The sequence below is a fragment of the Biomphalaria glabrata genome, chromosome 9 (genome assembly GCF_947242115.1).
Source record: "Biomphalaria glabrata chromosome 9, xgBioGlab47.1, whole genome shotgun sequence".
Lineage (NCBI taxonomy): Eukaryota > Metazoa > Mollusca > Gastropoda > Planorbidae > Biomphalaria > Biomphalaria glabrata.
In genome coordinates, this window is record NC_074719.1 from 32,802,305 (window position 1) to 32,822,799 (window position 20,495).

General features: G+C 35.9%; 1 protein-coding gene across 6 annotated transcripts in view; it reads left to right on the forward strand.

Moving 5' to 3' along the window:
- Window positions 1-20,495, forward strand: part of LOC106072275 (uncharacterized) — a 65,256-nt gene that overhangs the window by 20,381 nt on the left and 24,380 nt on the right. For 4 of the 6 annotated variants that reach the window (XM_056041831.1, XM_056041828.1, XM_056041830.1 and 1 more), the window contains exons 2-4: window positions 9,124-9,301; window positions 12,137-12,382; window positions 19,614-19,729. In XM_056041831.1, coding sequence (XP_055897806.1) covers window positions 9,229-9,301; window positions 12,137-12,382; window positions 19,614-19,729 — 435 coding nt within the window. In that variant the 5' untranslated portion in view covers window positions 9,124-9,228. Of the gene's footprint in view, window positions 1-4,029; window positions 4,175-9,123; window positions 9,302-12,136; window positions 12,383-19,613; window positions 19,730-20,495 lie in introns of those variants that run through there. The other 2 variants (XM_056041832.1, XM_056041833.1) reach the window with 2 other exon arrangements.

A 20,495-nucleotide genomic window follows, 5' to 3' on the forward strand; every position in this document is an offset into this window, starting at 1 on the left:
AATATCAGAACAATACAATACAAAATTTAAAACTTTCTATTTGTACAACAGTACACGATCACTAAGACTTGCCTGAATGAATAATTCGTTAAGGAAAGATATCTACCCGAACTCATTTTGGAAACTTTCTTGTAATGAAGAAAGCGAGAGATCAGGAAACGAACCAATCAGAAGGTTTGCTTTCATGTTCTGTTAGTTCTGCAGGTTTGCTTTCATGTTCTGTTAGTTCTGAAGGTTTGCTTTCATGTTCTGTTAGTTCAGAAGGTTTGCTTTCATGTTCTGTTAGTTCTGAAGGTTTGCTTTCATGTTCTGTTAGTTCAGAAGGTTTGCTTTCATGTTCTGTTAGTTCTGAAGGTTTGCTTTCATGTTCTGTTAGTTCTGAAGGTTTGCTTTCATGTTCTGTTAGTTCTGAAGGTTTGTTTTCATGTTCTGTTAGTTCTGAAGGTTTGCTTTCATGTTCTGTTAGTTCTGAAGGTTTGCTTTCATGTTCTGTTAGTTCTAAAGGTTTGCTTCTATGTTCTGTTAGTTCTGAAGGTTTGTTTTCATGTTCTGTTAGTTCTGAAGGTTTGTTTTCATGTTCTGTTAGTTCTGAAGGTTTGCTTTCATGTTCTGTTAGTTCTAAAGGTTTGCTTCTATGTTCTGTTAGTTCTGAAGGTTTGCTTTCATGTTCTGTTAGTTTAGAAGGTTTGCTTTCATGTTCTGTTAGTTCTGAAGGTTTGCTTTCATGTTCTGTTAGTTGAGAACTTTTGCTTCCATGTTCTGTTAGTTCAGAAGGTTTGCTTTCATGTTCTGTTAGTTCTGAAGGTTTGCTTTCATGTTCTGTTAGTTCAGAAGGTTTGCTTTCATGTTCTGTTAGTTCAGAAGGTTTGCTTTCATGTTCTGTTAGTTCTAAATGTTTGCTTTCATGTTCTGTTAGTTCAGAAGGTTTGCTTCCATGTTCTGTTAGTTCAGAAGGTTTGCTTTCATGTTCTGTTAGTTCTAAATGTTTGCTTTCATGTTCTGTTAGTTCAGAAGGTTTGCTTTCATGTTCTGTTAGTTCTAAATGTTTGCTTTCATGTTCTGTTAGTTCTAAAGGTTTGCTTTTATGTTCTGTTAGTTCTAAAGGTTTGCTTTCATGTTCTGTTAGTTCTAAAGGTTCGCGTTCATGTTCTGTTAGTTCGAAAGGTTTGCTTTCATGTTCTGTTAGTTCAGAAGGTTTGCTTTCATGTTCTGTTAGTTCTGAAGGTTTGCTTTCATGTTCTGTTAGTTCTGAAGGTTTGCTTCTATGTTCTGTTAGTTCTGAAGGTTTGTTTTCATGTTCTGTTAGTTCTGAAGGTTTGTTTTCATGTTCTGTTAGTTCTGAAGGTTTGCTTTCATGTTCTGTTAGTTCTAAAGGTTTGCTTCTATGTTCTGTTAGTTCTGAAGGTTTGCTTTCATGTTCTGTTAGTTTAGAAGGTTTGCTTTCATGTTCTGTTAGTTCTGAAGGTTTGCTTTCATGTTCTGTTAGTTGAGAACTTTTGCTTCCATGTTCTGTTAGTTCAGAAGGTTTGCTTTCATGTTCTGTTAGTTCTGAAGGTTTGCTTTCATGTTCTGTTAGTTCAGAAGGTTTGCTTTCATGTTCTGTTAGTTCAGAAGGTTTGCTTTCATGTTCTGTTAGTTCTAAATGTTTGCTTTCATGTTCTGTTAGTTCAGAAGGTTTGCTTCCATGTTCTGTTAGTTCAGAAGGTTTGCTTTCATGTTCTGTTAGTTCTAAATGTTTGCTTTCATGTTCTGTTAGTTCAGAAGGTTTGCTTTCATGTTCTGTTAGTTCTAAATGTTTGCTTTCATGTTCTGTTAGTTCTAAAGGTTTGCTTTTATGTTCTGTTAGTTCTAAAGGTTTGCTTTCATGTTCTGTTAGTTCTAAAGGTTCGCGTTCATGTTCTGTTAGTTCGAAAGGTTTGCTTTCATGTTCTGTTAGTTCAGAAGGTTTGATTTCATGTTCTGTTAGTTCTGAAGGTTTGCTTTCATGTTCTGTTAGTTCTAAAGGTTTGCTTCTATGTTCTGTTAGTTCTGAAGGTTTGTTTTCATGTTCTGTTAGTTCTGAAGGTTTGTTTTCATGTTCTGTTAGTTCTGAAGGTTTGCTTTCATGTTCTGTTAGTTCTAAAGGTTTGCTTCTATGTTCTGTTAGTTCTGAAGGTTTGCTTTCATGTTCTGTTAGTTTAGAAGGTTTGCTTTCATGTTCTGTTAGTTCTGAAGGTTTGCTTTCATGTTCTGTTAGTTGAGAACTTTTGCTTCCATGTTCTGTTAGTTCAGAAGGTTTGCTTTCATGTTCTGTTAGTTCTGAAGGTTTGCTTTCATGTTCTGTTAGTTCAGAAGGTTTGCTTTCATGTTCTGTTAGTTCAGAAGGTTTGCTTTCATGTTCTGTTAGTTCTAAATGTTTGCTTTCATGTTCTGTTAGTTCAGAAGGTTTGCTTCCATGTTCTGTTAGTTCAGAAGGTTTGCTTTCATGTTCTGTTAGTTCTAAATGTTTGCTTTCATGTTCTGTTAGTTCAGAAGGTTTGCTTTCATGTTCTGTTAGTTCTAAATGTTTGCTTTCATGTTCTGTTAGTTCTAAAGGTTTGCTTTTATGTTCTGTTAGTTCTAAAGGTTTGCTTTCATGTTCTGTTAGTTCTAAAGGTTCGCGTTCATGTTCTGTTAGTTCGAAAGGTTTGCTTTCATGTTCTGTTAGTTCAGAAGGTTTGCTTTCATGTTCTGTTAGTTCTGAAGGTTTGCTTTCATGTTCTGTTAGTTCTAAAGGTTTGCTTCTATGTTCTGTTAGTTCTGAAGGTTTGTTTTCATGTTCTGTTAGTTCTGAAGGTTTGTTTTCATGTTCTGTTAGTTCTGAAGGTTTGCTTTCATGTTCTGTTAGTTCTAAAGGTTTGCTTCTATGTTCTGTTAGTTCTGAAGGTTTGCTTTCATGTTCTGTTAGTTTAGAAGGTTTGCTTTCATGTTCTGTTAGTTCTGAAGGTTTGTTTTCATGTTCTGTTAGTTGAGAACTTTTGCTTCCATGTTCTGTTAGTTCAGAAGGTTTGCTTTCATGTTCTGTTAGTTCTGAAGGTTTGCTTTCATGTTCTGTTAGTTCAGAAGGTTTGCTTTCATGTTCTGTTAGTTCAGAAGGTTTGCTTTCATGTTCTGTTAGTTCTAAATGTTTGCTTTCATGTTCTGTTAGTTCAGAAGGTTTGCTTCCATGTTCTGTTAGTTCAGAAGGTTTGCTTTCATGTTCTGTTAGTTCTAAATGTTTGCTTTCATGTTCTGTTAGTTCAGAAGGTTTGCTTTCATGTTCTGTTAGTTCTAAATGTTTGCTTTCATGTTCTGTTAGTTCTAAAGGTTTGCTTTTATGTTCTGTTAGTTCTAAAGGTTTGCTTTCATGTTCTGTTAGTTCTAAAGGTTCGCGTTCATGTTCTGTTAGTTCGAAAGGTTTGCTTTCATGTTCTGTTAGTTCTAAAGGTTTGCTTTCATGTTCTGTTAGTTCTAAAGGTTTGCGTTCATGTTCTGTTAGTTCTAAAGGTTTGCTTTCATGTTCTGTTAGTTCTAAAGGTTTGCGTTCATGTTCTGTTAGTTCTAAAGGTTTGCTTTCATGTTCTGTTAGTTCTGAAGGTTTGCTTTCATGTTCTGTTAGTTCTGAAGGTTTGCTTTCATGTTCTGTTAATTCTGAAGGTTGCTTTCATATTCTGTTAGTTCGAAAGGTTTGCTTTCATGTTCTGTTAGTTCGAAAGGTTTGCTTTCATGTTCTGTTAGTTCTGAAGGTTTGCTTTCATGTTCTGTTAGTTCTATAGTTCACTGTACATGGCAAATAGAATAGAAAGTGCCACATTAGTCTAGAACAATCGAATGTGAAAAAAAAATACAATATATATTACAAAGAGCTGCACATTTACAGCCGATCTATTATAATGTAGGATTTATTTCCCATTATCTATATCAAACAAAATGTATTACTAACCATACATTAATTAATTAATTGGTTAAATCTTTTATTGATTCATGTTTTGTTAGGGACAATGAATAATCGTTTCAAGTTGAACGTTTCAGCTTGATCCAACAACAGAAAGAGGGAGAAATGACTAGATCAAAATTTGTACCAGACTTAAAGACAGACGGAGTGAGATGTTTTACATTTGCAGCTTTTGAGTAAAACTAGTGGACAGTTATTGGCTTGGAAGAAAATCTTTGCAAAGTAAATTTTCAAATGGTTACGTTCAGACGATTACAATTGCATTTAATAATTTGTATAGTATTTAGTCATTATAGGGCATGGGCGCTAGAAACATTTGAACCTAAACTTTGGAAGCTGCCAAATATCATGAAATCAGATCTTCTATTTTTTGAGATCTAAATATGACAGACGGATGGACGAACGAACTAATGAACACAAAGACTGACAGACCACACGAAACTTAAGGATGAAAAGCTAAAAAAAAATTAAAAAAATACATATTCTAAATACAAATTTAGCTACAATAACATATTAAAAAAAAAACTAGCAATAAGTCGTATGTATGTGGATCTTAGTGTAGTTCAAGGCAGCGTGAATCATAATAGGATTTAGGGTAACATTCTACCAGAAGATAGTCATAACATTCAGTTGCAGCTATAGAGTCATCGTTGTACATTAATCTAGGTTTTAATAATTTATGCGTTCATAGTTCCCATGCTTTGTCAGTCCACTGGTTTAATGTCTTTATCCATTTCTTTGACATGGCTTCCCTTGTGAAAACTTAATAGCAAATGAAAGGTGTTGCCCCTTTTTATATGTATATAAAAAAGAGTTTCTGTCCGCCCACCTCCACTGGTTGGCATTAGTGATGAGAATCTGAAGCGATGGGTGAAAGGAGACAGGTTTCATTCTAAGCAAAGAAAAAGGGAAAAGATTTCAAACAAAAGCAGCAATAAAAAAAAAAAAATACTCTCCAAGCACAAATGTGTCTCTTAAAAACAGTTCCCGTTCCTAGATACTGACCTTGTCGTCTGTGACATTGACCTATTTACTGAGAGATTAAACCTCGTTTGGGTTACGTGCAGGCGTGAGTGTCATTAAACGTAAATAGTTCACGATATGTTTGTTAATCAACAAACTTTTTATCAAATCTTTAATCCAATAATCGATGGCTAAAATCAGTCGGTTATTGAAGAATTGCTTACCAAAAGCAGTCTATTATTGAAGAATGGATGACCAAAACAGTGTTTTTTTTAATGAAATAATTCATGGCCAAGAGCAATTCTTTTCTTTTTTAAGAATCGATGGCAGTTTTTGTTATTGAATAATTGATGGACAAAAGCAATTTTTTTAAATTTAAGAATTTAAAGAGTTGATGACCAAAACTAGTTGTTTTTTTTTGATGGCCAAAAGCATATATATATTTTTTTTTTGAAGAATTGATGGCCAAAAGCATTTTTTAAAAAGAATTTATGGCCAAAAGCACTTTTTAAAATAAGTGATGGCTTAAAGCAGTTTTTCTAAATTAATGAATTGAAAGAATTATTGGCCAAAAGAAGTTTTATTTTAAGAATTGATGGTCAAAAACAGTTTTTTTTTAAAAATAATTTGATGGTCAAAAGTAGTTGTTTTAAATTAAAGAATTAAAAGAATTAATTCCAAAAGCAGTCTTTTTTTTTAGTTAAAAAATTGATAGTCAATAGCAGTTGTTTTTTTTAAAGAATTGACGGCCAAAAGCAGTGAATAGAGGATCGATGTCTGAAAGCAGTCTTTCATTGAATAATTGGTTATTCATTAAGAAGTTGATGGTCAAATGAAGTACTCATTCCAATAAAACAAACACAAAAATTGATTTCCATTAGGACTTTTACAATATAGGAATCAAAGCCAGTGGCGTCACTAGGGGGTGCAGGCCGCACTGGGTGACACCCAAAAGGGGGTGACACACAGGTGAGAAAAATTAATTTTTGCAAAAGCAAACAACTTTAAACATTATTGTCATTGGTTAGACACCCGAATATGATTATGCACAATTAATATATGTAGATCTATATCGCTTATTCTATTAAAGTTCAAATAATTTGGGTTGAAACTCTATCACAATGTTCAAAACACAACACTATTATTTATTTATATCTCCAGCAAAGCTTTAATCTGTCAGCTATGTACCAGCTGCATGGAACGGAACACTGATTTGATTTAGAAAAAAAAAGATGTTTCATTTTAACTATTAAAAAGCACTGTTCTATCAGGAGACCAAACGATAGTCAGTGTGTTTCTCAAATGACGACAGATTTCATACATAAGATATTCCCAAAATATCACGGGGCTTATGAAGAATATTTATTACCTTTGAAAAAATGGAAAACGTTGGCTGTCGTAATTGGGATAAAAAAAAGGGAAGTCATTGCTATCATTGAGAAATAACGAATACAATTATCTAAGGGGACGAAACACTACTTATTAACCATATCTGTGAATACTGAAAGATTAGTTCCCCTTGTTGGGTTAAAAAATACTTAATAAACAATAATTAATTAACTAATTGGTTTAATTTATTTTTATTGATTCATGCATTGTCTACGCCAATGAATAATTGTGCAAAATTTTGGATAAATAAAGTGTTCAAACATTTCACCAGACAGACTGATAGATAGAGGAACATCTTGAACAGGTTGCTTGATATCGCATTGTTTTTAGCAAAGCAGAATTTGGTAATTTCGTGACTGGGGATGACGGTCGTAGATATCACTAGGTTGCTAGTAAACAAATGAACCGATGTAGGCATATATATTTTAAATTAAAGAACTTGAGATAACTTTTAAAAATCTTCTTTTGCGAACAAAACTTAGAGTGAAATTCAGTCAATAGATCTTTTAATTTTAAGAGCGTTTTATTACTTCTGTTACGCTTCAAAATGTTAAGTAAATACACATGTTTGTTTAGTTTTTTGCTTCTTTTAATGTATTTTACGAAAGTTAAAATTGTCATATAAAAGTATAATGTAGAGCAGCTTCCGCTAAAAAGTTTTTAACATTTAGAAAAGAGCCCATGTTATCTATTTTAGATTTTAATACATGTTGATAAAAAAAGTAAAGTTCCCCTTTCAGACCTTGTGATTTATAGGACAGATGGTGTAAATGTCATCTGTTTCTGTGGCCTACGGTTAACGAGGGTGTCATGTGGCCAGCACAACGACCAACTGCCCCCCCCCCCCCCAACTAATGTTAAGGCCCATTAGAGCTGGGTAGACTCAGAGGTGCCCTAAAGATCCCGAAATAAAAATCCTATTCTTCATCAGGATTCAATGCCAGGATACCTCGGTTCGGAAGTCAAGCGCTTAATCACTCAGCCATCGCGCCTCCAATACATGTTGATAACATTGATAAATTGTCATAACAAACAAACTTTAAAATGAAATGGTGATTATTATATAGTTGCTTAAACATCAATGAATGTAGATAATTAGCTCAATGTAGGCAGTTATGATTCAACAAAAGAAGAAACCAAATTTTTGGAGGGCGGAAAGAGGTTGTGACACCGGCTGACATCCAACCTCGTGATGCTACTGCTCAAAGCTATTGTGAAAATAGTCATCAATGATGGTTGGTTATAAAACAAAAATGCTCTATAATCATCAGAAAAAGGTGCATTTTAAAAATCAGTTTAGCAAGGAATCCGTGAGACACTTTGTTAGTATTAATAGTTTGTATAGAGACGCACCATAGTTGACAGACTTTGAACACGACTTTAAGTGACGTCACGACTTAGTTGGGTTAGAGATTATTGATGTAAATAAAGTCAGTTGGTGTTAGGACTTCATAGGAAGAACGTGATTTACAGACAGAGACTTGACTGCGGCCTTTTCAATAGTAAAACATCCCTCTGTGTTATACAACGATTTGTTCTACTTGTTAGGTTACATGTGTAGGTCTTGTTGTTAGTTAAGTGCATGGAATACATGTTAGGTTACATGTGTAGGTCTTGTTGTTAGTTAAGTGCATGGAATACTTGTTAGGTTACATGTGTAGGTCTTGTTGTTAGTTAAGTGCATGGAATACTTGTTAGGCTACATGTGTAGGTCTTGTTGTTAGTTAAGTGCATAGAATACTTGTTAGGTTACATGTGTAGGTCTTGTTGTTAGTTAAGTGCATGGAATACTTGTTAGGTTACATGTGTAGGTCTTGTTGTTAGTTAGGTGCATAGAATACTTGTTAGGTTACATGTGTAGGTCTTGTTGTTAGTTAAGTGCATGGAATACTTGTTAGGTTACATGTGTAGGTCTTGTTGTTAGTTAAGTGCATAGAATACACCCGTACAAGAAACTCAGACATCTCCAGAGTTATCTGTCGAAATCAGACAGGCATCAGCAACTACAAGGCAAGCCTATCACAACATATTACGGTCTGACGGTTTGAGGGGAATCTGAAGCCTTCGTACATTTTCTGCATCAATTGACTCAGCATTGCGCCAAAGAAGATAGCAAACAGAGTAGGAGCAAGTACACAACCCTGCTCTTCCATGCAGAAGTGATCAGATAGGTCACCATTGTGTCTTTGTTTTTTTTCCTTTCGTCCAGCGTGAAATGGATAGGAACCGTGTCGGGCATCTGAGCTTGGACAAACTTCCCATTAGACATGTAGTATAATGAACTCGTAATACCCGCTCAGCAGATGGGTATAAGCAAAGGTCCAAAAGGGGCCTGTAACATGTTAAATGTATCTTCAACACCGCGTACAACCACAAACGCTTTGACAATGTGTTTCCTCCCCACTTCTCAACAAAGGAAACTAAATGAATTAGACAAACAAGCGTGTAAGACCCATTCTGGCTTCATCAACTATTCATTCACGTGTCATCCCCCGTGACATGCGCATAGCCGGAGGATATGACGACAAAATAAAACACTACATAATGTACATTTGTCATACAGTATGACATTTTAAAAAGATAGTGTCTTCGAACTAACTGGCGTGCAATGAAAACACATGGCAGGCTAATAGCTCAAACACTTAACAGGCAGTTTTCTAACAATGATTTGAAGACGATACAGCGTGGTGACAAAGCAATTTTCTTCCCGCCCCTGAGTACTCACGTCTGCCTGACGTATCGCGTGTTACGTCACAACATCATACTCGCGAAACTTGAGATCTTCCAAGCATACATTTTCCCTTTTCTTTATTTTGCAGACGTAACGCGAAATAAAAAAAGACAATTTTATTAATTCGGACTTCTCTGCAGACGACTGCTGGTAGATTCGCACTGTCCAGATTTCTTCGTCGCTAAAGGCTGACATGGAAATAATTAATTGTCATCAATGGAAGATTGTTTCGTGTTCTATCTTCCTGGCAAACTATTTGAATTTAGGTAAGTTGGGATTTGTTATAATGTTAAACAATGTTAACTTATTATTTATTGAAACAGTGAGCTAGCAGAAAATGTAGAAGACATTCACGATCACATACTGATCGCTCTTTCATTAATACGGACTTTTAGTTGGTTTAGTTTAGAAAGTAGATAGGTTGATAAGTTTATGCATAATACTGGTAAATACTATTTAGCAACAGCAGAAGTAGTGACGTAACCTAACAGATTTAAGACGTTGTATATTATTGTACCTCTAGGACATGACTTTCTTTTAAATTAGCCCCAAAAAGACTAAAAGGTAATGTGTGATGTTTTTTTTCATGCATTTGTTTACACACATTAAAACGCTTGTCTTTTGAGTTCAGTAAATGATCATAGAATCTTGTGTGGACACCAAGACGAACTACGAAATACTCATAAACAAAATAAGAGAGAGATATCACACTAGTGCTATTCCACACTCTTACAGAAATCTATATTTATGTGTGTGTATAAATAAATTTATTATAATTATTATAACTATTGTTTTGTTGAAAATGGATTTTGAAAAAGACCCATAATTAAGTAATAAAAAAGATTTAAACTGATAATTAGGTCACGTGCCTGCCATAGAAACTATACAAATTGGATGTGTGTGTATGAAGTTGCTTGTAAGAGCTACAGAAATGAAACTACTGCGTGAAGAGAACATGTGATTCCCAAATCCAGATCTCGTGTGATATTCGTGATTAAGACCCAGAGTAACGCAAACTGTTTTCTTAATTTTGTTTTCAAGATGCTCTACCACCGACACTTTGTGCAAACAATGCGATAAACTTCGTTTCAAGACAAACCAGCAAGCCTTAGAAGGGCCATAACTAGCTTCTATTTGGAGCCTAACGAGTGACAACTAAAGTTTCAATAGCGTGTATAGGTTCTTGAAAACTAAACGAGAGAGGCATGGAGAAAAAAATACAATAGTTTGCATTCCCTAAAAGGGGGGGGGGGGACCTAAAAAGTAAAAACCATGGAAACACAAACAAATCAATTATCAACATAACACAATCATAAAAAAAAATAGACAACAAAAATTATTACACCATGACATTATCGAATGTATAAGAAATATCAATCTTAATATCACCATGTTTACAAAGCTTACGTTGACTCTTTCTGGTCAAAAGTTTGTAACCGTTCTTTCCCCCCCCCCCCCACCCAATCTCGGATCAGGTTGAAATGTTGCACAATTATCTATTGTGCCTAACAAAACAAGAATCAATTTAAAAAAATCAATCAATTAACTATTGGTAATTAATTATTTTATTTGGTATAGAACAAGGGAAAGAAATCTTACTTGACAGATGTGGCGACGTAAGTTGAATTAGTCCCTTTGAAGAAGCTTGAGCCCTGAGTTCAAATTCAAGTTGTGCCTTTTTTTATATACTTTTAAAAAGCGATCACGGTAACATTCACACATATACCCCCTTCTTCCCCCTCCCCCTTTCATATTTTCTAACTGGTTCAGATAAGTGATAGGATGATAGCGCATTGAGAAAGCTCAAAGTATGAAATTGCGCTTAAAAAAACAATTGCTAAAATATTTCTAATGGCACAGATTTGTTATTGTTAGTTTAGATCTATTACAAATTTAATGACATGACTGATCCAAACGTATTGATACAATTACACTTAATAGAAGCTTTGTTCTTGTAAAGTATATTTTTCTCGTTAAGATTATGGTGCTTATATGTTCTCCCTGCTTGAACTGCTCTCAAGGTCTGACCCAATCACGCACATCTCCAGCTGCAGGCTATAAAAGCCGGTGAGATCAATTCTCTTCAGACATTACCTAAAATCAATGACACCCTAAAAGATATAGCAGCTAATTATGATCTTTTATGCTAGTCATAGAAAGTGCACTCTGGGTTGTGGAAGTGTTGGTTTGCGGGTCTGAATCATGGATACCATCATCACACAGAACTACGCAATAGCTTTTGGAAATATGTCACATGTAGTCTAAATATCTGCCAGTTAGGATCATTCTTTAAGTTCATACAGACCTGTACATGGACCTTACATTCACTCTTTAAGTTCATAAATACATGTACATGGACCTTACATTCACTCTTTAAGTTCATACAGACCTGTACATGGACCTTACATTCACTCTTGTACAACGTTTCTTTAATTGGAATGGCAGAAATGTTTACAATCTTCGTCAGAACAGTTTTAAGATGCTTCACGATTTGAAATTCACTCTACAGAACTATCTTTTTACATTGTCTCTCCATTAACTCCCCTGCCACGTGCTGCCCATCATTCTTCCTTAACATCCTTCCTGCCTCTAAGCCTCGTTCTGGAGTTACAAGCAAAAACATTATAACCAGAACATACATTTCATAACCATTTCCAAATAGTCTCTCTCTTCCCATCTAATACACATCACGGCATGGGCGTAGCTAGAAATTTTCCAACTTTTTGGGGTCCGGTGACTTGACCTCTTTGGAGCCCCTGTATTTTGAGTAGTATTTTTTACTTAATGTAAAAAAAACACTCATATGGGGGCCCCACTCAAGTGGGGCTCTGGGGGCTTTTCAAATTCTCCCCCCTCCTTCCCCCACTCTAGCTACGCCACTGCCTCACGTCCGATCAGGCTACAAGCATCCCATGTATATTGAAAGCACTGTTAGCCGATATCCAAATGTCTCTCCTGTAACTCTTACCTCTGGTTCAGCAAGCATCTTAAAAACTCCTTTCTGAACGACGCATTTCCCCATGGGCCCTTTAAAACATTCTATTACTTTATATTCCTTGACAACACGATTTTTTAAAATGGCTTCCTATTTTTTGTTTCAGTTCTAACTGCCCCCACGACGGAGTCTCCAGTCACAATTTCTTTCAATCACAACCCGAACCGCTTTCTCTTGGATACCGACAGTTTAGATTTCAACAAAGATGGCTGCATCTCTGAAAAGGAAGAGATAGATGCCTTCATTGCGCATGTCAGTTCTCTGCTTCCGAAAACAACGACCAATATGTTGAAAGCACGTAGCACAGTTTTTAGAAGTGATGTGAACAGAGATGGGAAGATTTGTTGGTGTGGTGAGTGCATTGTTACTTATTCATAAATCTACTACCTATTCATGTATTAACTCAAGCAGCTACATAAACGTTCTCTTCTAACCTCTACAGTAGGTGTCGATCAGTATATAATGGTGTAGCCCAGCTCCTTTTTCTTTAATGAGCCATGGCGATTTGTCTTCTAAAAGGTATTCACAGAGTCACAGACGTCTGCTCTTTGTTTACATTGTGTGTGTGTGTTGTTTTTATTTTTAAATCCGCTGAAAAGAAGAGAAAGTGGTATGAAGAAATTTGGTACCAATATAATGGACCCCCCCACCCCCCAAAAAAAAATGCTGCTATCCCAACTCAGAATGTTGTCGAAAATAGCGTAAGCCTTAAAGAGAATTGAAGAGTTCTGTCACATCTAAGGGTTTCACGGGAGTCCTGTTGTTAACTCTAGCCCTGCACAAACTTTATCCAAGGGTTTCACGGGAGTGCTTTTGTTAACTCTAGCCCTGCACAAACTTTATCCAAGGGTTTCACGGGAGTGCTGTTGTTAACTCTAGCCCTGCACGACTTTATCAAAATGGTTTCACGGGAGTGCTGTTGTTAACTCTAGCCCTACACAACCTTTATCCAAGGGTTTCACGGGAGTGCTGTTGTTAACTCTAGCCCTGCACAAACTTTATCCAAGGGTTTCACCGGAGTCCTGTTGTTAACTCTAGCCCTACACAACCTTTATCCAAGGGTTTCACGGGAGTGCTGTTGTTAACTCTAGCCCTGCACGACTTTTATCAAAATGGTTTCACGGGAGTGCTGTTGTTAACTCTAGACCTACACAAACTATACCCAAGGCGCCATGTAGCTAATGTATTATTTTTCAAACAGTGAGTCTCTGAGAGCGCTCGTTGTGAGAAAGTCTTAACACGTCATACACGCTGCGGTATTGCTTGACAAGATATGAAACTTTAATGGCAGACAACTCAAAACGTCTTGCTGCTCTAGTGGTCATAAAACAAACTATTGAGATTTCGGGGTAGGAGGGTTTTGTGAAGATGTAGGCGCTTTGAATATTAAATGTCCAGAGTAATAGTGTAAGGTAGCGCAACTAGAACTTATGAATAACGTATGATGTGGCTCAGGAAAGGTGTCTCATAGAGGAAAAGTAACTTAATGCAAAGATCTGAAGGATACGAAGTCCTAACTTTTAAGCATGTAGCTTATCTTTTTTTTTAAATGAATTTAAGAAATGAGCCAAACACGACGAAGTCAACTTCTCATTTCAAAAACCTTCTTGTGCTATTTGTATCCATGGGACCAATAAATGTCGCCTCCATAATACTTCCTGAGAAGTTTTTGTTTTTCATGAGTATTATTTTTCTAATGAATAAGATCCAAATGTTTTTCTCATACAATGATAATTAGTTGAATCTGAATGTATGTCTTTATGATAATTAGTTGAATCTGAATGTATGTCTTTATGATAATTAGTTGAATCTGAATGTATTTCTTTATGATAATTAGTTGAATCTGAATGTATTTCTTTATGATAACTAGTTAAATATGAATGTATGTCTTTATGAGAATTAGTTGAATCTGAATGTATGTCTTTATGAGAATTAGTTGAATCTGAATGTATGTCTTTATGAGAATTAGTTGAATCTGAATGTATGTCTTTATGAGAATTAGTTGAATCTGAATGTATGTCTTTATGAGAATTAGTTGAATCTGAATGTATGTCTTCTTGAATACAATTCTTTGTCTTATCTTATACTTTTCAGACTTTTTTTTCGCAATAAGAAGCTAATTATGTAGTCATTAGTTCATCTAGCCAGCCTGTTACTTAGAGACCTAGACTTTTACTAAGTTTGTGATTTTCCTGGCATCCTGTCAAAGTCCAACCAAACCTCTAGAACGTTTTAAAACAGTTTATTTATAGCTTGGAGAGCACCGCGTCAACTTTGTTCTAGTACATCTCAACATACAAGTCCTTTCAGTCTACAAAATATTCATCTTCATTTTGTATTTCTTAGTTTATGGCTAGTCACTTGGTCAATTCACAGAAATATAACTTTGCAATGGATGTTTCCACACAGACGTGTCACCGGAAATCAATGGATAGTGGTTGAGACAATGAGTGGACATTCCATAAGATCGTTTCGATTGGAACAACAACCAGACAGCTTCGTCCATTTGTCTTTTTTTTCTAGCCTGTTTCTTATTAGATCTCATGTACTAGCTTCTCGTGATGGCGGCGTGTTTACACTGTACTTCAACTGAGAAGGAGATGTCCACGTGCCCAAGAAGCACGCGCAGCTCTATAAAGTGGCGGAACGAACTGCCACAATGATGGAGTCAAGTGTCGATACAGAGGAGACATTCGAGCCATGAGTGGTTGACATACATACCGTGTCAAAAACCTCGCAACCAATCAAACTTCATTTTGATTTATTTCAACAACATAAACATTTGGAATGATGCAACCGTACACTTTGTCTGTTTCTAATTATACATTTGTTTGACTGGCTTCTAATGCTTACACTTATTTTTAATACATGGCCACATGAGTACAGTAAAGTTTACATGGCCTTATGCTTACACTTACAGAATGACATTACCACATGATTATACTTACAGTATTACATGGCCACGTGCTTACGCTATTACATTGCAACATGCTTACACAAGCGATTCTATGTTTTTATGCTTCGGGTCAAAGCAGGACCATTTGGCGCAGCCGTTTTGGCGTGATGGTCGTTTTGGCGCAGGGGAGGTTTTGGCGCGAAATGTCTTCGTCCTTTTGTTTATGCTTACTGTATTATTTTTAGAATTATGAATGACACATATCTATGTTTTGTATGTGAGTTTGTGTCTAACGTATTTGTCATGTGAGGAACAAGAGATATTTTTGTCCATTATTTTTGGTATTTAAGTTTGTTGTATAATTATTGTTAAATCGCATTACAACATGGGTGTGGACTTTAAAATTTTCCAAATAAAAAAAAAATTATGATACAAAAATTTAGTTTATGTTTAAGGGCAAACTTGGATCAAGTTTAAGGGAAAACGAAAATGATTGGTTTAATTGATAATACCTAAATACCTAAAGAACTAAATACCTAAAGAACTAAATACCTAAAGAACTCAATGAAAACTGATGAATGTCATCATGGGCGTGTCGCAGCTCCTGACGTTTAGTTTATTGGGATAGGGGAAGTATGTGAATATCATGGTTCAAAGTAGAGGTCTGACCTTTCATACTTTGTATAGTTGACATGTTTTGAATGTTCCCTCAGAATGAAGGATTACAACATCCTAATACATGTTCCCTCAGAATGAAGGATTATAACATCCTAATACATGTTCCCTCAGAATGAAGGATTATAACATCCTAATACATGTTCCCTCAGACTGAAGGATTATAACATCCTAATACATGTTCCCTCAGACTGAAGGATTATAACATCCTAATACATGTTCCCTCAGAATGAAAGATTATAACATCCTAATACATGTTCCCTCAGACTGAAGGATTATAACATCCTAATACATGTTCCCTCAGAATGAAGGATTATATTATCCTAATACATGTTCCCTCAGACTGAAGGATTATAACATCCTAATACAAACCTGTCACAGGATGGCAGAGAATAGCGGCGGGAAGGGTTTGAACCCGGGACTTTCGAGACCACATATCTTGCGACAATATCACACGACAGCCATCCATAGTTCACACTATGTCCATTAATCAATGTGACTTATCATTTATTGCAGGGGTGGGCAAATTATGGCCCGCGGGCCAATTGCGGCCAGCCAAAGTGTTTTATACGGCCTGCGGACACCTACAGAAATCAGGTGTGCCCACAGATTATACATATAAAAATGCCACTATATTAAAAATAACTACTCTTAAATATCTATAGAAATTATTGTAACTTTAGGTTGTTATCGCTTATGAAGAGGCGAAAGAAAGTTTAAAGTAAAAGAAGATTATTCTTATTGGCAATATTTCGAAACATTCAAAGACACAAACTCAGGCCAGTATGTATTCAATGCTATGAAGAACTGTGTTGAAAGTGTTGGGATGGCTAGGATTAAGGTGGCAATATTAACAACAGATGAAGCCCGTGCTTTGACAAAACAAATTAAAGAACAATATCCTAACCATAAACTTGAAAGGAGTCTTAATCACTGGCAGTTCCTAGAAGTACTTGAAGATTTAGAAACAAAACATTTCAGTGTTTGGTACCACAATCGCACCACAGTAGTATCCGCTGGTTTAGCATGGGCAAGATATTGAGAAGAATATGGGATCTTAAGGAAGAAATTGTTATGTTCCTTGAAGGACATTGACTGTGACTTTGTTACTAATATTTCTAATGAAGAGTGGAAGACTTATTGTTTTTTTTATAGAAATTATCGCAATGTGTTATTTGCAAATGAAATGTATGTGCATGTGCTATCCCATTTCTCCAGGCAAGCAAGTGAAAACAGGTTTTGTCATTTTCCTTCTGAAATGGTTGAAAAGTACAAGAATAATTTCTATTCATTGATTTTGAAATTTGAAACAAATTTAAAGACGTTAAGAACTTGGGACCAGTTTTCAATATCCTCAGCTCACCATTTATTTTTTTTATGCGGCCCTCGATAGAAAACTTTTGCTCACCCCTGATTTAATGCATGTATCTGCGTCTTTGTGTTTCACATCATTTTCTGAAACATTTTAACTTGTGCATATTTGTTTATTAAGAAGCACATTATTATTTAAAAACAAAAACAAGCTCTCTCCAGCTCTATGTTTAAACTATGCTCGGTGTAGGTCTTGCCTTCAGTTGGTCGTCTTTATCTGCGTCAAGAGAAGACCAAGCCCAAAGCACCCTTATCCAAAATATTTGTTCCAATAAAGTCATCTCTTAAAAGTTTCTTAGTTTTTACGAAATCAAACTAATCTCAATACTTTTTAAAAATGTCTTTTTGAAATAGAATTCAATAGATGTAATCCAATTCGCTTGGCAGAACTCGCTTATAAATTAGGGGCAAGAGGGAAGCGTGTTATTACAAGGTAGGAATCATAGTTATTATGTATTCATGAAATAATCAAAACCTTTGTCAGAATACAATTCGGTGGATGGGGATAGAACTCATACAATATGATATAGTATAGTGACAAAAAAAATATTATAAAAGTTACGTGTTTCTTAAATTACAGTCAAAATATCACGCGTTAAAAACATCCCTTGCACCAAAACGGCTCGCGCCAAAACGGCTGCGTCAAAACGTCACGTACAGTCTTCGGGTATTCTAGCCTTTTTAGCGCAGACTTCATTTCGATTTTAAAAAAAAAGCGCAGGTAAAATTAAGAAGGATTAGGAGACGAAGTGTCATAAAGATGTCTTCACTTAAACCAGTTGCATAGGAATCCCTGAACTCAAAAAGTTTGAGAACCTCTGACTTAAACAATGACTCTTCCCAAAAGTTCCCTTATCAGCAGTAAGGGGAGGGTGCTGTATATGTTGGAATCTCTGGCTCGACCGCCAAAGGATACATTTGATCAACACTTCACATTTCAGTCCTGTTTTGTTTTGTTTTGACAAGTCGTTTCAATCCCCCCCAGATCCCTGATCCTAATACACACCAGGCCAAAGCGATCAAACTGTTGAGGTAAAACCTGAACAAAACAAGGAGTATTCCACAGCCACTCTTCACTTGTCCCAGGACAGTCTAATCTATATACATCCAGTCCCTGGAGACACTCGAGTTATTATTACATTTTGTGAAAAACAGCTTACCGCTTGAGAGGTGGGTGTGTATCGAGTAAACATTGGGTGTGGAAATATAAAGAATGCGTGGGTGAATGCATTGGATTGTGTGAGTGTGGTGATCGAGCAGAGTGAGTGCACAGACCGAGTAGAACTCATTGATTAGTCCCCCCTCTCCCTTGTTGATGGTGCAGCTTAACAGCTCCCCGATGTGTCGTCACTTCAGGGCTACTGGATTTAAGTACTAAAAGTTGGACATCTCATAGTCTGAGTTTTGTAGCTTCATACAAGTCATGACATCTTCACATAAGTCATAACATTTTCAGTCAAATCATTACATCTTCATGCAAGTCATTACATTTACACACATGTCATTACATCTTCACAAACGTCATTACATCTTCACAAACGTCATTACATCTTCACACACATTACATCTTCATACATGTCATTACATCTTCATACATGCTATCACATATTTACACACGTCATTACATCTTCACACATACAATTACATCCTCATACACGTCATTACATCTTCATACACGTCGTTACATTTTCATACATGTCATTACATCTTCACACACGTCATTACATCTTTACAAACGGCATTACATCTTTACGAACGGCATTACATCTTTACAAACGGCATTAGATTTTCAGTCAAATCATTACATCTTCATACAAGTCATTACATCTTAACATGTCATTACATCGATACATTATTTTTAAGGCGTTTAATAGTTTGTGAGCCTTTTTACAAAGCTTCTATCAACTCTGTCTGTCTGGCCAAAAATGTGAACACTTTATTTCTCTCAGACCCATTCTCGGATCAAGTTGAAACTTTGCACAATTATCCATTGACATAGATAAGACATGAATCAATTAAACAGTTACAAATTAGTCAATTAATTACTGGTAATAAAATTAGAATTATACATTAGATAGCCTACTAACAAGGGAAATGACTCCATTAGCAACTATTCACAGAAACGGTTCAAAGTGTAGTGTTTCGTGCAGTTCAATGATTGAACACGTTAATTCTACCACACCCATTCTCTGATTAAGTTGAAACTTTGAACAACTAATTTGTACCTAACAAAACATGAATCTATAAAACAACAACAACAATTAGTTAATTAAGTATTGGCGATTAATTATTTTGTTTGATATCGATATCGAAGTGTGGAGTTCTTTCCCTTATCTTTCCCTTAGATAAGCTTTTTCTTTTTAAAAAAGTATTTTTGATATTTCGCTCTAGAATCAAATTTCTTAAGCTTGGTCCTTGTTGACAAAAGTAATCTTTCAAAATGGCGTCATTGTTTGTTTCCAAATCTATCTAAATCATACTCTTTTCATTTTGTTTCGGTTTCAATCTAGTGTCTCCTCATAAATTGGCTTTCATGCCTTTTCCCCACGTTTTATATTTTTAAAGAACTGTTTAAGAACAATACTTAGAACATAAACCAAAAGATCTAGATCTCTAATGTATTTATTGTTTCTTATGCCAGATTTTGTCGCAATTTATCTACAAGAAAGAAATTCCCATTCCAAAAATATAGCACCATTCACAGTGTTGCCAGATAATGCGATGTTTGTTCAGTTAGACACAGATCACGATGGGCAGGTAAGTGGAACTTCTCTTTTTAAATTTAAATAAATATGACAATCAGGCAGCCTCTACCAACTGCTTGATCATTCGGATTAATTTATAGAATATCAATGAATAATAGCGCTAGATTACTTTTAAACAAAAAAAAGCCACGACCTATCACTAGTGTTCAAAAGATTTTTTTTTCAGGCATCACTTAATCAGGGTAGGGTACCGATAAACTGGGAAGAGACTAATGTTACTCCTCTATTTAAAAAAAAGGATAAAAATCTTATCCTGGAAACTACAGACCTGTTTCACTAACCAGCAGCACATGCAAAATCCTAAAACACATAATTCGATATCATACCATAATCAGGGGCGGACAGGGTATCAAAATCGGCCCGGGCATTACCATATATATATATATATATATATATATATATAGTTCGTCCATCGTGGTACGATGATGACCACTTTGTCATCCAGGGGGCTGAGGGCTTTGCATGGGGTTTTATGCCTCCTCATGTGGCTGGTGAGACCTATGTGAGCCCGGAAAGTTCGGCCGCACACTGGGCAGGTTATTCCAGCTGGAGCTAGTGTCGTTTGTCTTGCTTTTCTATTCTGGCGTTTTTCTTCTGCCAGCGTTGTTCTTTTTTCCTCAGCAACCTGTGCGCCAGTTTTCACAGCGCGACGCCATGATGCTCTGTCATGTGCTTCTGTCTCCCAGGTGCCTGGGTCTAGGCTGAACGCCTTCAGAGAAGATTTGAGGGTGTCCTTGAAGCGCTTTCTTTGACCACCT